Source organism: Pantherophis guttatus, chromosome 2 (assembly GCF_059756535.1).
Source record: "Pantherophis guttatus breed Tessera chromosome 2, ASM5975653v1, whole genome shotgun sequence".
NCBI classification, from domain to species: Eukaryota; Metazoa; Chordata; class Lepidosauria; order Squamata; family Colubridae; genus Pantherophis; species Pantherophis guttatus.
In genome coordinates this window covers 98950131-98966930 of record NC_142064.1, presented here as the reverse complement: position 1 = coordinate 98966930, position 16800 = coordinate 98950131, and the positions used below count along the sequence as shown (strand labels likewise).

The window sequence follows — 16800 nt, the reverse complement described above, 5'->3', positions numbered from 1 at the left end:
TTTTCAAAATGCAATTAGACTTCCTTGGTTTTTTTTCTTTGAAAACATTTCACTTCTCATTCAAGAAGCTTCTTCAGTACTCATTGAATGGTGGGGATTTTGTTTTGTTTTATAATGTCATGTCTGGAACACTGCCAACAAATCCTGGCCTTTTGTGCTAGAGTCCCAACATCAGTTGCAAATTCATAAGTCACATAATGCATGTTGTGTCATTTGTCTCTCTGATGATGCACAGAGTTTGACAGACTCAGGATTTTTCTCACCATTGCATTGAAGAGCCCTCTGCCCATTCCTTAGTTGGCAACAAATTTTCTTTCTTTCTTTCTTTCTTTCTTTCTTTCTTTCTTTCTTTCTTTCTTTCTTTCTTTCTTTCTTTCTTCCTTCCTTCCTTCCTTCCTTCCTTCCTTCCTTCCTTCCCTCTCTCTCTCTCTCTCTCTCTCCCCCTCTTTCTTTCTTTCTTTTTCTTTCTTTCTTTCTTTCTTTCTTTCTTTCTCTGCTGCCCCCTGACTTCCCCCAAAGTTTATGGTGATATATTTTATATAAATTAAAGCTATCTTTAGATAATATTGAATTTAATACTGGTACATCAAAAGATGAATTAATGCTGTTTCACTCAAGGGCTGGAGATGAAATGAAGACAAAATCAGGCCTAAAAATATGTCAAAGCATGTTTAGGCTGTGATTAGGTGTCAGTGAGGGAAAAGCCTGAGGGACAAAGCAAAAAGCAAACAAAAGATGTCTCGTTTTTGTGTATGCTTTGGCTGAAGCTAAAAAAACAGCTATGATTTAGATGGATTAGTTTCTATTAGGATCATTTCATGCATTATACTTCCTATGCCTACCTTTTACATTTTTAAAATCGTGAATAAGACAAATAAGAGGATTGGGTTGTTGCATTTATTCACCTCTGAACCAGGCTGGTGCATTATGCTGACTGCCAAGCACTGGGTTGTTGCAATGTACAGTGGGATAACCCTGGTGTATCAGGCAGGAAGTGACAGATTCTGTCAGCTTCTTAATTAAGGCTTTTGAAAGTAGTTTTCTAAGAGGATGAAGAAGCTTACTCTTTTCCAAGGAGGGAGTTTATTTGGAATGGAATCCCTTCCTCCCAAAAGTGGTTTACCAGGAGGCAACTGGACTTCCTTGTTTTTCTTTGAAGACGTTTCGCTTCTCATCCAAGAAGCTTCTTCAGCTCTTAACTGGATAGTGGGGAATGGAAGGATTTATACTCCTTGCAGACAGCTTGTCATTTGCATTTTTGTTAGAGAGTTGTTGAGGCCACTTGGAGGTTTATTTGTGTCCTTAGGGTCACCTGAGTAGTACAAATGGTTATGGAGCCTTGGCTACACAATGTTTTCTGCCATGTGTTCCCTTCACTGTTGAAGATAGGTGCAGGCTGTTGGGGATGAGTCTGTGTTGTCTACATCTCAAATTGAAGCACAAATGGTTCCTATAATCTGCAGTTTTTCTGGAAATCCATAGATCCCTTCCTCCAGGGGTGAAATGCTACCGGTTCGCACCCGTTCGGGTGGTGCTTTTGGCACGCACTGTGCATGCATGCACTGTTCATGCGTGTGCGCAGTGCGTATATGGTGTCCGCAGAGGATTTCACCACTGCCTTCCTCCCTTCTCAGAATTAAAACTTGATCTGTCCATCTAAAGAGTTTGCCCTTGTACTGGAGTGCAAATCTGTAGTACATTCACTAGTTACAAGGATGTCTTTTTTGCACAACTTTGATTTTCAGGTCATATTACTTGACTGCAGTGCTAGGTCTGCTCTCCTGTCCTGCTACTTTGTAGTCCATCTAAATACTCTAAAGTGTTAGAGCTTTTTCCTGATCTCTTGGCTTTGGTGTTGAGTGGCGTTGAGGGGAATGTAGTGCAATACACCTGCAGTAGAGGAAAAAAGATATGTTATGGCATCAGCAGCAGGATATTCACAGGGAGAATGAAAAAAAGGCAAGATGGCAGCTGTAGCAGTGAAAGCAAAGCCCTGTCCCTTTATATGTGCATATCATGATGACAAGTACAAACGGGGTGGGTCTTTGTGCTGCCACCATCACCATCTTGGTTTTATTGGACTCTCCTGCAGATGCCACTGCCTGTTAATATGGAAGAGCTACTCATTTTTGTACCCATTTTTGTTCAGAACTTTCTGCAGACATGAGTGATTCAGATTTATCCAATTTATTTAATCTGAGCTTTTCATAACATTTAGCAGCAATGTAGTGGTTTATCTTTTTATCTGATAGTAGATGTCAAATTGCTTCATCTGCTGGCTGCTTTATTGGTTGTATTCTTCGTTGTTTTTGGTAAGTTTTTTTAAAGTGGTCCAGAAGATTTCTAAGCAAGATATATATACTGATGTAATGACTTCCATGTAATGCTTCATGAAGCAAATGAACATGCATTGTTTTGTTAGCAGCACCAAGTATCATGTTTTTATATTCAGTTCATTGTTATGACCTGGTGCAGGGCACGTAAGCAACACCTGCGATGCAAAGGATGGAATCCCTTTTTATTAAACCAATCTTTCCCCCAAACCCTACACCTCACTGTAAGCCCAAGAGCAAGACTTTAACATGTACACACACCTCAAGCAGTTCCTCGAAGCAAGAAGAAAAAGAGAGCAGCACAGTTCTGAGAACAAAAACAGTTCAGGACACTTGGTCACGTGCATCGTCATTGCACAGAGTGTTTGCTGGGGCCGTGGCACAAACTGGAGCCGAGCTGGGTCATTGCAACCCGCACACAGCAGGCAAGGCAGGGCAAGGCAAGCAAGCCGAGCAAGGCAAAGCAAAACAAGGCAGCGAGTCATCAATAACAGCAAGGCTTCTTGAATTGTGGCAAGTGTTGCTGGCATGTACCACGCTTGATTCTGACAAAAGCCCATCCCCCCAGCATCTCCTTAAATCCTATTCTCCAGGTGAGCCTTGTGAAGAGGCGCGAGGTGCCCTCCTCCCGAGTAGTCAGGTTGCCCTGCACTGACTCTGTCTCCTCTCCATTCTCCACACTCGAGGATCCAGTGGGGGAGGCAGTTGCTCATCTCCAAACTCTGATGCTTCTCTACTCCGCTGCCTGCCCTTTCCATCTCCTCCCTCCTTACTCGGTCATCCTGTGTCCTCTCTTCCTCTCTGGCACCCCTTCCAAGGCCCAAGGGATCCGGGACAGCTTCATCCTGCTCCTCTGGTCATTACTCCTGGGCCAGAGAGGTTGCGCCCTCTTCCTCCTTCAGCCCCAGCTCCATTTCCTCCTCTTCCTCAGAACCGGGCTCTGATGGGGCCATGACATTCATGTTCAACTGAGCAAAACACCCATAACCTATTACTGACAACTACAGAGATGTCAGTTCATATTTTTTCTTCCAATTTAAATTATTTGAGCATTTATGAAACTGTATTACATCTTAAGGATATAAAACATGTCCCCTGTACAGTTACCCTGTATTTGTCTGTGACCTTTATTGTAATATTATAATCTCTTACTGTGTTGGCAATTAGTTGGCAAACTGCAGTGTGGTTCTGAATTCATCTTGGAGGAGGAAATTTCATTTTCATGTCAGCTGGAAAAGAAAGGGATGAGGTGAAGAACTGGCTGAATGAACTCCCTCTTGTGGGGAACCAGCTGCATCTTCTGGGAACATCTGAGCCTCAAGTGATGGAGGCGTGAGATTCTACCAGCATTTTCACCAATATTTTGTACTCTGTCGTTTCTGAATATATTCAATATTCAATTAGGCTTTTAAATGTTAAATGTGCAGTGAAGAAAAAACTTTTCATGCCTATCTCATGATTGCATATGGCTATCTGTGGGATAAGAAAAGATCAATTTAGCAGGAATTTCTGACTTTCCCTTCTCCCTGTTTGGCTTCAGGCCCACCCATCTACCAGTTCAAAAATAGACAGCTGCTTGATCCATGTGGGAGGGCTGGCTCTGTGAGGCTGGGAATGAGATGACACAATAAGTTAATGAGCCTGCTAGTGACTTTAAGTCATTGACCTATAGGGCAGGAACTGAGTAACTCCCCCCCACACACATTGCTGGTTGCCATTTCTCACTTCAGTTTCTCTTCAGTCTCTTCTGTATTGTATTTCCAGAAAGGAGTTCCTCTGTAGTTTATTTACTGACAATAGTGATCATTTCCACCCCCACCCCCAATCACAGCAGATATGATCCTTCCTGATTGAAGATTTTATCTGGTAGCTGAGTAGAGTATCCCACTGACTGATTAGTGCTGATCCAGAATGAGTACTTAACAATCTCTTAACTGTTCTGTTCTGTCCTTAGAATCATAGGTACACTTTATTATAGTAATTGACCAGCTCAAAAAAATAAAATAACAAATTGTGACACAGCAAATATCAAACACAGCAAAATGCAATAATTATAAAACTCATGAGGTCAAACATGAGAGTGGGGGGGAGGGAAGAGGAGAGATTCTCACGCAATACAACACTTGAATCTGTTGGAATAGTTGATCTCAACTGTCAGAGTTAAAAAGATGGTTTGTGATAATTATGATGGACTGAGGATGCTAGTTAAGAATGTAATGGTTGGTGAAATGGCCAACCATTGTATTCTTCAGGATCAATTTGTTCTCTTGAATGTGAGCCAGAATTTGAAGTGATTTTCGTTGTGAAGGCTGGCCCTCTACAAGTGGCTTATCTCCATAGTAACATTACTTTTTGCCATATATAACTAGGAAATTCATTCTGTTTTCCTTTTGGATTTTTACATACAGTAAAGGGTGAAGCATCTTTTACTATAACTTAAAATTATGTTGTATTATTATGTAAATATGATTATGGAACCCCACCACACAATGTCTTGATTTTTAAAACTCCAGGTCTCCCAGGCATTCCTTAGTTTTTAAATATGAAATAGTCCCTTCCGATATATGAAAGGAGGCAGTGCATATATTGATAATGACCATTAATCTCAAGTGGGATATGCAAATTGCAGGAGTAAGTTTATGCTTACAAGTCCCCTGCTCTCAATAGTCAATGCTCCACTGAATTATGTAGTAGTATTCTTTGATATAAGCAGAGTACAGTGGGGCAAAAATCTGCTCTTTGCTCAGAGTTCTTTTTTAAAAGTGAAATTCTTTAAAAAACTAGATTCATAAGTGATCTCAGTAGATTAATCAGGTAATGCAGATCTATTCTATTTTAATGCTCCTTGCATACCCATTCTTCTTGTTGATTCACTTTTGTTTTTATCTGCTCCTTTGCTGTGTGTAATGATTTAGTAGCAAAGGTACTGCCTTTATTAGTTACCGTGCAGTAGTCCCAGGATATAAAATGTAAAGCTAATAAGTGAAACAAATGAAAAGAAGGTCCAACATGCTGTTCGAGATACAAGGATGAGTCCTAGCGCCAAGGAACTAGAAGAAGGACATTGTGCAAAAGCATTGTTCATTTTTGCCTGAGTCTCATTTCTCACTTGTGGGCTTTGGTCTTTTTCAGATCCGCTGGCTCCCTCCCTCAGAGGCTACTTCTCAGGGCTGGAAGTCCCGTCAGTTCTGCTGAATCCTGTGTGAGTAGAGCACAAGTACCACTCGCCAGAGGTTCCAGCTGATCACAAGGGCTGTGGCTTGTTTTTTGTGGTGTGTGTAGGATGAATGTCTGAACTTGTGATTACTCTCACCCTTGCAGCTGGTCCCTTTCCCCTATCTCCATATATCTTCTCTCTGAAAAAACACCCTTTGACAAGGAAGGAGAACTCTCTTATGCAATTTGGAGGGGACAGATTTGTTGTCCTATGGCATAAATTTATTATTAGTAATAATAATAATATTAATGTTATTAATATTCTGGAAGCTCAAATCGGCATACACCGGAGTCTTCCTAATTGTTAATTAAAAGAAACTGCCGGGACAGAGTGATGCTTGAAAATCATGATGTTCAAGTGAGAACTGGACTATGCATCTCTTCAAGTCCAAGACCAACATCTTAACCATTGACTTAAAATGAATTGGCTGAAATTAGAAGTTGTAACACCTTCAAAATGACATTTTTGAAAATGTCTTGTACATTTTTTTCTCATGGTAAAAAAAATGGGGGAACAGGGCAAAACCTTATTTTAAACATAATGTTATTAATCAGTTAAAAATGGATGTAGGAACGAGCTGAGCTTGCTGACAGTAATAAAAAAATAAATTATAAAATTATAAATTAAAGGCCCTAATCATGTAGGCTAATGGGTAGTTTTGGAATGTTAAGGCCATTGCAGTGAATTAAATCTGATGATGTTCCTCAGATACCACAACAAAAGTCAAAATATAGTGCTTTCTATAGTTGCCTACCGTGCCTGCGATAGGAGCTTTCCAAGCAAGGTCTTTTGTAAAGATTGCATTCCAACATGAGGACCTCAATATATTTTAATATCTCCAGTGATTAGTTATCCCTCATTCTTTTAGGGATGTAAATAATCTTTTCCCTGTATGTGAGCCCTGTAATACGTGGGGTAATGGGTTGGGAAGAAAGGAGTCCTATTTTGCCTGGGTTCAGGACAGGTAGAGAGTGGTCTTCAGATTATCTGAAATAGCTATAGCACTTAAGACTTATATACCACTTCACAGTGCTTTGCAGCCCTCTCTAAGCGGTTTAGAGTCAGCATATTGCCCCCAACAATCTGGATCCTCATTTTACCGACCTCGGAAGGATGAAAGGTTGTGTCACCCTTGACTCAGTGAGAATCAAACTGCTGGCAGTTGGCAGAATTAGCCTGCAATATTGCATTCTAACCACTGCACCGCCATGGGCTCTTACTTGAATGACAGAATAGACAAGATATATATACTTACTTTCTGACTTTTGCAGCTTTTTGTTTCTGAAACAAAGAGGATTAATTCACCAGTTATCTTTCTCTATTTTTAAATTATTTTTAGCCAAATAAAACAAATCTGTTTTTTAAAACAACAATAACAAAAAATAAAACTTCACTGACTGCACTTCAGGGTTGGAAAGCTGTAAATCAAGAGTACATACTTACAGGACTATTGAAGGACAGAGGCTATAGGGTGAAAAAAAAAGAAGAAAATGCAAGCTGAATTTAGTTCTGTAAATAAAATGGGACAACTTAAGAATGCAAAGCAGTATGGCTGCCCCAATGGGCAGAAAAGAGGAGGAAAATTTTCTCCTGAGGATCTGCTGGTCTAAATCGGGCAGTGGCCGAAACTCAAAGACCCCCCTTTTTGGAGTTCTATTTTTCAGACCTCCTACAGGTAGATTTTTCTTTCTGCATACTATATCTCCTTCCCACCCCTGAAACTTTGTGGATTTGGGAACTTATGCATATTCTCACTTCAGCCCTGGGAGCTGAAACTATTAGGCTTCATTATCTCATGGGGTAGCCCATGAGATAATGAAGCACTCCAAAATGAATCTGTTGCTTTTCTTGCATCTTTTGATGGCAGAAGACATGTGTGACAGAATACAAGCTGTTGTTCAGGAAAAGGTAGAGATGTGCATGATGTCAGATACATAGTTGTGACAGTTGCAGAGAATGGTTTTGGAGTTGAAAGAAGGAGGTGTCAGCATGCTCAGAGGAACACATCAGATTTACAGGGTCGGCAAAATAATTAGGTTAAAAGAAAAACCCTAATGAGCAAAACAGCTCTTAGCAGCAGTAAAATAGAACTAAACATGAGCAGTAGGATAAGATGCTGACTGTCTGCAGGAAAAACAAAATGGCTGGGTGTGAGAATGTAATGCAGTGTACAATATTCTGAAGAGTCTTGGCAGCTTGGTGGAACTTTAAAAGAAGAAAAGCGTTTTGATGGGGATCACATACTGTGCTGTCAAAATATAGTTTCTTGATTGTGGCGTAGTGTGTTATATAAATCTAGGTAGTGCTGTTTATGACTTAATATACATTTAAACCCTAATTGTGGCTTACTGAACCATGATTTAGCATGACATATCAACCCAGTCTTTGTTGCAAATCCCCCTTAGGCAGTAATACTCATTTTTCCCTCACATAAGAACACTTTCAGATTCTATGGGACAATCTCAAAACTACAACACCAGAGTATTTCTGATGCAGCTAGCTTCTGTTTAGTCACGTCAAAAAACTGGTCAGGCAAACTTCAACAATGATAATGGCTCAATAGAGCCAACTAGGAAAAATACAGTAGTAAAATGCTAAAAAGAATTTGCTGATGCTGATGCAAAAGTGGGCTATCTTTTCCTATTCCATTTAAAAATGTGGCTGGTTTTGGATTATGTGACAAAGAAACTGTTGGCTGGTGATCTGGGAGTTGAAGGCCAATATACCTGAAGGTCATCTAGTTGCAAATGGTTTTGAAGAAGCTCTGTGATGCTCAGCGGCAGTCTGTTGAACACCATAGAGTTCAGGTGAGTTCTCTTCATGCTGTGCTTATGAAAACCCAGCAGGAGACCAGTCTTTGCTGGAAATTCACTACTCAACCTTTTAGTTTGCCAAGGCTTTTTTTTTTTAATCATGTCTGAAATTGTTAAGCACCTCAGAACAAGTTGATCTTCACGTCTAAATTTTAATCATGGTTAATCCAATATTGTATTACATTTGGGAGAAGAGATGCTGTTCACCTTCATTTTAAATCCAGCAATTTCTATCCCAAAGTGAGTTTTGAAGTTGCTAAGCTTCGTAAGAAAGTAAGTCAAAATGAGTACATAAAGGATTGTTAAAGAAGGTAACTTTCTAATTCCAGTAACCTTTTCTCCTTCCACCAAATTTATCCAGTTTACTCTTGTCACATTTGAAAATCACATCACAGCTTCATTAGACAGCATGTAATGATTTGCATTGGCATTCTCTTTGCAAACTCAGTGTATTTTTCCTAATATAGCAACTTTCTTTTCCCAAGCCTAAATAATTTAATCATCAGTGACTAAATGAGAATTGGCCGGTGTTTTTAAGCACAGATAAAATGCGCGCAGCAGTAAGTTATTTTCGTACTAGCATATTTGTGTATGAGAGGCAGAGATGTAAAAATAAGATTGGAGGACGCGCAGATTTTTCTTTCCAAAAGATTATGCAAACATAACCATATTTGGGAACAATTCTCTTAAGTTATTGCAACAGCAAAAACACAGAACATTTGTATGTAAAGTTCATCTTCCATAACGCATATGAATCTTGAGGCATCAAAAAAGGAATCAGGCTCTATCTTTAAAAATCAAGACCATAAAATGGTTATTTTGTACACTAAAAGTACACCTGCTGGCAAAGCAGCCTAGCAATGGAAAATGACTACATGGGCTGATCCTACTTCGGGCCGATATTTTGCAACGGCCTGTTCCTCTTTGGGATGATGAACCAATACTTCAAGTTCATCATTCTTGCTGGCTTAGATCATTTTGAGGAAGAGATCCTTGGACTCCACACATCCAACTTTTGCCAATAGGAAAGCTGCCTTTTACTGATTTCAGTATCTATCTTTGAGCAAGCAATTATTCCTTATCCTAGCCTGTATCTCTACGCTGGTTGTGCGGATAACATTTATTTTTTGATCCTATTCCATAGTTGGACAAAAGGATGGGTAACATACATTGTTGACTAATCATTATAAAATCAAGCTAAATGTCAGCATTTCCACTGATTTTTAACAGGATTACAGTTTTCATTTTGCAAATAGATACCATGTAATTATAATTAATTGCTTAGTAGATTCTCCAAATTGTTTCAATCACTAAAAATCACATCATCCATAAACAGGAACCAATTTCTTTAGATAAGTTAACTCACATTTTTGTGATTCTCTCACGATTTTGTGATTTGTGACATTTAGCAAGTTATCATTTCCTAGTCTTGAAGAGGATAGATATACCAATTCCTCAAGATCTTCCTCTATTGCTCTAATAGCCAAATAAAATGGCCTATCTCCCATGGGTAGAAAAGGCTCTGTAGTTCAAATGTTGGGAAACAACAGGATTATAGTCTTTGTGTCTTTGGAAGAGCAGTTAAGACACTACTTGTCCACAGAGCCTTCAGAGATTAAAGGTGGAGTGTAAAACTGCAGTTTTCTTGGCAAGGTTTTTCAGAAGCGATTTGCCCTTGTCCATTTCCTAGGACTGAGAGAGAGGAACTGGTCCAATTGGCTTTCTGCCTAAGGCACTGGAACTCAGGTCTCCTAGTTTCTAGCCTGATGTCTTAACCACTACAGTGAATTGGCTTTATTATGTATTGGTAACACTGAAATAAAATATATAGTCAGGAAAAGAAATCTAAAAACAGTACTTCTGCACATTAGATAAGAACATGAACTCAATATAGTTTGCTGAAAAACCTCTATTCTAGCTATTTGTACTATTTGTACCATAATTGTGTATTGTACTTCAGTTGGCTGCAGATTAATAAATAACATTATGTGAAGAGTTCACTGTGCCTTGGGTATATAGATCAGGCTACTTCTATCTTTATCTATTATCCAAACCCTGTATGTTGGCAGGGAAAATTGTTTTCACGATCCTGTGTAAAAGTTACAATGTTCGGGCTCCTTCCTAAGCTGAAGCATATTTGACTTTTAAGAGATTGTGTAAGACAGAGATCTTTTTTGAGTGGCCTGAGGCAATTTGTTCTCAATTGGTCTCCATTTTTAGGAATAAGATTGGCAGGTAATCAAGAGAAATGTGTAGCATATATTAATTAGTGATACTTATAAATTCGGCATATAATAAATAGAGTTTCTGATGACACATTTATCTCTGCCTTAGGTATCAGGTGTGTGATGGCGGCTACACTCTGTCTTGTGGGTATTAATGCATTCTTCCAAAATCGCTACTGATGTCTTACCTTTATCTTCCAAATTGCAGTGTGGTCGGTAAGTCAACATCTATTGCAATTATAAAAATACGCTTTATCTTGAATGAATCAAAAATCTTTTCATATCTCTTCAATGTTGGAAACAGGCTTCTACACTAATACAGTATGTAGCTCAGTGGTGGGTTGCTACTGATTTGCCCCGGATCGGATGAACCGGTGGCGACAGCGGGAGGCTCTGCCCAGCTGCTTGGACATCTCTGCGTATGAGCGAACCGGTAGCGGCCAAAATTGAAACCCACTACTGATGTAGCTTTAGATCTTTGTTTCATAAATAGGTGGACAGGTATTTTTTTACTCAATTGTTTATTTAGGTTCTCTATCTAGTTTTAGGGCTTGTATGAACAGCAGATTGTGTTTTAGATGATATTTATGCAGAAATATTGAAAATTCAAAAGGGTTCACAAACTTTCAAGCACCACTGTATTCCATCAGCCATAGTAAGGGTCAATAAGGTTATTATTATTATTATTTTGCTATTGTGCTTATACATTAAAGCAGTACACATTATAGTCCTAGACTGTGGCTTAATTTACTGCATTTTCATGGTAAGTACTCCAGCAGTTTAACATGGAAGTATAAACCACCTGCTTACCTCCATTCAATATCCAGTTCTTTAGTATTAGCCTTCGCTATCTCTTCCCATTTTGGCATCCACTATATTCTAATTGTCATTCTCTGAATTTCCCTTTAACAATGCCCTCCAGGTTTGGGAAGACTGTTCTCGGCTTTCTGGCCATTTGGGAGCTTTGATTGTGTTGTTGTTTTCTCATAAGCATGTCTTTTCTTTTTTACAGGCTTAAAAAAAAAAACCTCACACAAGCGTGGATTCCTTCAAGACTTTGCCACAGCCTCTATCACACATCTTCTTAAAAATAAAATAGAAATATTGAATAATAATGATAAAAATGCCAAATCCAGTCTAAACATCTGGTTGACTATGTGATGAACCATAATAATAATAATATGTTCCTCTTCTACATTGTATAAAAGTTTAAATTCTATAAGCATGAATGAATTTGTTTGAAAAAATTATTTTCAAGCAGAGCAGCAAAGAGAATAACTATTTTTTATACCAAGCATTTAAAGTAAGAGGACTGTACCTTGGGTGGAAGAACTGATTACTGTATATGTTTGATTTTTAAATATGTATAATCTCTTTTCCTACCCTTTTAAGATGCATGTTCAAGGCATGTTTTTAAATCTGGTTCAGATTTTTTAAAAAGTGTATTGTTTGAAATGCACAGACATTTTGGTTATCAAGTTTTGGAGCCTGAGATGGTGTGTTTTAAATATATGAAGTGTATTCCTGTAATAGTTATTTTCATGTTTCGCCTAATTGTGCCAAATTATTGAGCAAGACAATCAGCAATATAATAGCTTTTTCATGATTGTAACAGTTGATGTGCTGTACATTAGCGGTGCCTGATCGCTAGTTCCTGCTGTATTTTTTCCCCTCTATATTTGGATACGCAATTGTGTGGGAAGAAGTAGTACACTGTAGAAAGTAGAAAGGCAATTTCTATTATGAATGAAAATGTGCAGTCATAATTATGAACATTTCTGCAACTGTGTCTATCATAGTATACTTCTCTTCAGACAAATATATCTCATGCAGTTGTGTGTATTATTTGGAAAAGGAAAAAGAAAAAAAAACCCTGGTATTTATGAGAACCCATCCTGGATGACCAAGCTGCCCAGGAAGTTATGTACTCTAAATCAAGTTTGTAGCATCTACTTTTATAACAACTTATACACTGTGTGTGTATGTGTGTGTATCTTTGGAAGGTAGTTTAGTTTTGTGATTTTGTTCCAGATATAAAGCGAACTGGTTCTGGTCATTTATTGTTAATCATATTTTTGGGGAAGGTAAGGGGTGACTGGACCATGGATCAGAAAATTGAACTTCAATTGTTGATCCCAGCACCTCATGCCTATGAAAAACGCCAAAGGTTTTTGCTGAATCCGATTCTAATGAAATGGCCAACCTTGGGATATTTGGCTTGCCAGCTATTCTTGATTTTTCCTAGGTAATCTCAGTAGCAGGCGTATGTAGTCAGCCCCAAATCTATGCACTGATGCCAGATGGTGGTTTTTGAGGTGGCAGCAGTAGCAGCCCCATGTAAAGGATTGCTCTCATGGTCAGAATTCCCTGCTGGGGAGAAATCTTCAGGTGCCCACTTTTAAATAGCTATTCAACTTCACCTACTGTATGTCTGTGCTCTTGGGGGAAAAAGAGGACAATAGATAAAGCTGCCTTTCTAGAAACAGAGCAATACTGGGAATGATTTCAGGCACAGCTTGCCAAGGAAAAGCTACTTCAAACTTTCCACTTTCTTGAAGAGGTTTATCTTTAGGAGCCAGATAACAGCTGCAGCCTGTAGCCATATGACATTACCCAGTCTAGGTGGACTTTAGTGCTACAATGGGACTCTGGAAAAATCGTGTTTTAATTTTTATTTTTTTGAAAAAAAGAGTTGTTTTCTTTCTATTGAAGAGAACTCTCCCACAGATCAGCTTTAGCTCAGGTGTGACTCACAAATTCACCTGTAGCTAAAGGGTGCACCTCTTAGAAGCTAATGACCTGAATTACTGAATTTTTAAAAATCTGCTTCCTGTTTCCACTTTACATGAATAAGTGGTCTTTTGAATTGATTAGGGCTTGCTTCTGAGTGCACAAGGTTGCACCTGCTGTTCTTTGGACAGCTTGGAATGCAACTACCTAGGGCAGAAGAGTTCTTGGATCAATCATTCGCATAAAATTATTCTTCCCTCTATTGCTGAAGACTGCCAATACCAGAAATCCCTAACTGTTCTCCTTCCAGCTGCTAGCCCAGAGATTTTACAATAGTGACAAGTCTGACTTTGCTGGCCTGCTTAGTAGGGAAGCCAATAGGGTTAGTAGGATCAAATTTTCATGAAGCAGCTTCTCTGCCAGGATTATTATCAATCACCTATCCTGAAATAAGATACATTATTTTGTAAGAAATATAAATTATATGTCAAAATATAAAAGGCTTTAAGAATGCATACTTGCAAGAGGGTTGCTTGGCTTGTTCTCTGGATGTGATGCAGCTGCTACTCCTGAGAGTTGTACTCTGAACACATCAGAAGAAACCCAAGTTGGAACTGAAAAATACCCATTACTAAACAAACAATATGGATAAATTGAACAAATTTAAAATGTAACTGTAGGTGGTTAAACAACCCTAAAAAGATTTGTGCTGGATTGTTTCATAAAACACTTGACTTTTCTCTACGGCCTTTTACGGGCAGTGACTGAATTATACAATGCTTCCAATTTGTCTATGATTTTTTTTAAAGAAAAAAAGTTGTTAAAAGATACTTTTCTATTATAATTTTCTAAAAATAAAAGCAATGAATAAAATAAAAATATGGTCTATGCTAGCATGTCTGTTTATTTACTTGTATCCATTTGAGGAAATCAGAATCTCTGACAATCAGTGATAATACTTAATTTTAATACCTTACCCCCAAACTCAGTTTTCATTTATACTTCCCTCGTCAATAGTTAATTGGAAAAACCTGAACATGTTTCAATAGTAGCTACAAGTCAGTGTTGGCACAGGTACCTCCTAAAGGTTACCCCAGATTCTGAGACTCATGACAGGTATAGTCTCCACAAATCACACAACTCACCCTCTCAGAACTTGTCCTTAACCTTCTCCTCCCAAATCCTGCAACTTACTCCTACAGAATAAAATCATAGAAAATAAGAAAACCATCAGAAAAAAAAGGAAAAAAACCCATCTTCTCTGTTAGGAGATTGAGAGAAGTTCAAATAGGAGAGGCTAAGAAAAACCACTCCAAAATCCCATCTTCAATTTTAAAAGGACTTCTTCCTTATAGCACCCTCCCAATGCTAAATACCCCATCCTATTGACCATGGCAAAAAACTGGGTAGAAGCCTTGCCCCAAATCAACTCGAGAGGATTTGAAGAAGCTTCTTGAATGAGAAGCGAAACATTTTTAAGGAAAAACAAAGAAAGTCCAGTTGCCTTTTGAAAAAGCACCTTTGGGACAACCATGACTTGAATGGCTGAGAATCTTCATAGACATACAATTTGAGAGAATCTACTATATTAGTTCCCAAGCTAGACATTTGTAATGAGTCACTGATCTCCTGCACTCAACAAGTTAAGAGCACAAGCTTATGCAGATGTTATATAAAATGTTAAATGCAGCATGGGCATGCATATGCACTGAAGAAGATCAACAATACAAGAATAATTGTTTTACAAATGATAACAAATGAGAATGACTACATATGGTATCCTTCATAATGTGAAATCATTACAGACACATTCTTAGAAAGAACACATCGTAGCTTTGATACTAAACTGAGCTAGAACCTATTCTTCCAATTGACTGGTCCTGCATTTATTATGGAAGAGGGAAGAGATAAGGAGGCATGGCATGGATCCTCAAAACCTGCCTTTCAAGACAAGGACTGTATTATCAATTAATCACTACCAGACACAGAAATGAAATTCCATGCTTAAGGATGCTACAGGAAAGAGAAAAAGGGCACCTACAGATGAAAAAACATCTGAATGTACACAAGTAGCTCTCAACCTTTTGAGCTCTCAACCTCAACCAACTCACCACCTTTTGTTTAATGACCGTTCAAAGTTACAGTGGCACTGAAGAGAGATTTGACTGTTTTTCACACTTAGGACCTTTGCAGCATCCCCATGGTTTACATGATCAAAATTTGGGTGATTGGCAACTGGCTCATATTTATGACAGTTGCAGTGTTCTGGGATCATGTGATCACTTTCCCAACCTTCTGACAAGTGAAGTCAACAGGGAAGCCAGATTCATTTAACTACTATGTTACTAACTTAACATCTGCCATGATTCACTTAACAACTGTGGCAAGAAAGATCGTAACATGGGGCAAAACTACTTGAATAACTGTGTCGCTTAGCAAAAGAAATTTTGGGCTCAGTTGTGATTATAAAACGAGGGCTACTTGTACATGTATAGTATATCAGTAAGCATAAATATAATGGATTCATCCTGAGTTCCTATTCAAATCTCCATGCAGATTATTTGCTTCTTTCTTGTATGCAAATAGTTGTGTAACATTTGTGGGTTAGTTTATAAGGCCCACAGACCATTTTCAGTTCAGTACAATTTATAGAAGTTTGGCCAGGTGAAGAAACTGAGGTCCAGTTGCTGGAAAAACTCTTTCTTTTATATATGTCCCCCATATTTCAAGCAAAGTGACTGAAGTATTGTAGAAATAATTAACAACAGGACTTTCCAATATCTGAATTGTAAAACCAAGATTTAATCGTCTTCTACCTGACACTGTAATAGAAAAAGGTATTAAAGTTCCTGATGGTGAAATACCTACATTTATTTTAACCAAGCCAAGCATATGCCTCTGCTGGTCTCTGAGCAGTAGGATAGTAAAAGATTCATGCCAACACATTTGCAACTACCTGACACCAAGTCTCAAGATGGAAACAACAATGTTACCACTATGACTTTGTGATTATTGCTATTTTCAAATCTTTTTCCATCATCAGTCCTGAAAGCCTGGCATTCTCTCGTGTCCTCTCACCAAGTTCTTTGTGCTACAGAAAGTGACAGGAAGAGCCAAATGGGCATTGTTTACACATTTTCTCCAAATCCACTTGCTTTTCTCTATTCTCTAGAAGCTTGGAAGGACTATGATGAATATATCAAATGCATTACAAACAGCTTTATACCAGTGCTCTCTAGCAAACATACAAAATCTTGCTACAGTAGTTCTTCCTTTACATGACTTACTTCATAAAATTATAATTATTAGCAGAAGAAATTAAATTACTAATTTGCTCAGTAACAGCTAACAGATCTGTATTTTTACCACCAAACTAATCCAATTAAAAAATTACGCTCTCTTTTTATGAAGCCAAGCTTTTTTCAGTAAGGCTATCTATGCTCAAGCCGCATTCTTCCAGTTTCCTTGCTCAGTTTAATCTT

At 38.3% G+C, this 16800-nt stretch overlaps 1 protein-coding gene across 5 annotated transcripts in view; it reads left to right on the top strand.

Moving 5' to 3' along the window:
- Positions 1-14197, top strand: part of RBPMS (RNA binding protein, mRNA processing factor) — a 114381-nt gene extending 100184 nt beyond the window's left edge. For 4 of the 5 annotated variants that reach the window (XM_087888305.1, XM_087888300.1, XM_087888302.1 and 1 more), the window contains 3 exons: positions 5466-5535; positions 10698-10804; positions 11601-14197. In XM_087888305.1, the coding sequence (XP_087744431.1) occupies positions 5466-5528 (63 nt within the window). In that variant the 3' untranslated portion in view covers positions 5529-5535; positions 10698-10804; positions 11601-14197. Of the gene's footprint in view, positions 1-5465; positions 5536-10697; positions 10806-11600 lie in introns of those variants that run through there. The other variant, XM_087888303.1, reaches the window with a different exon arrangement.
- The last annotated feature ends 2603 nt before the right edge of the window (positions 14198-16800 follow it).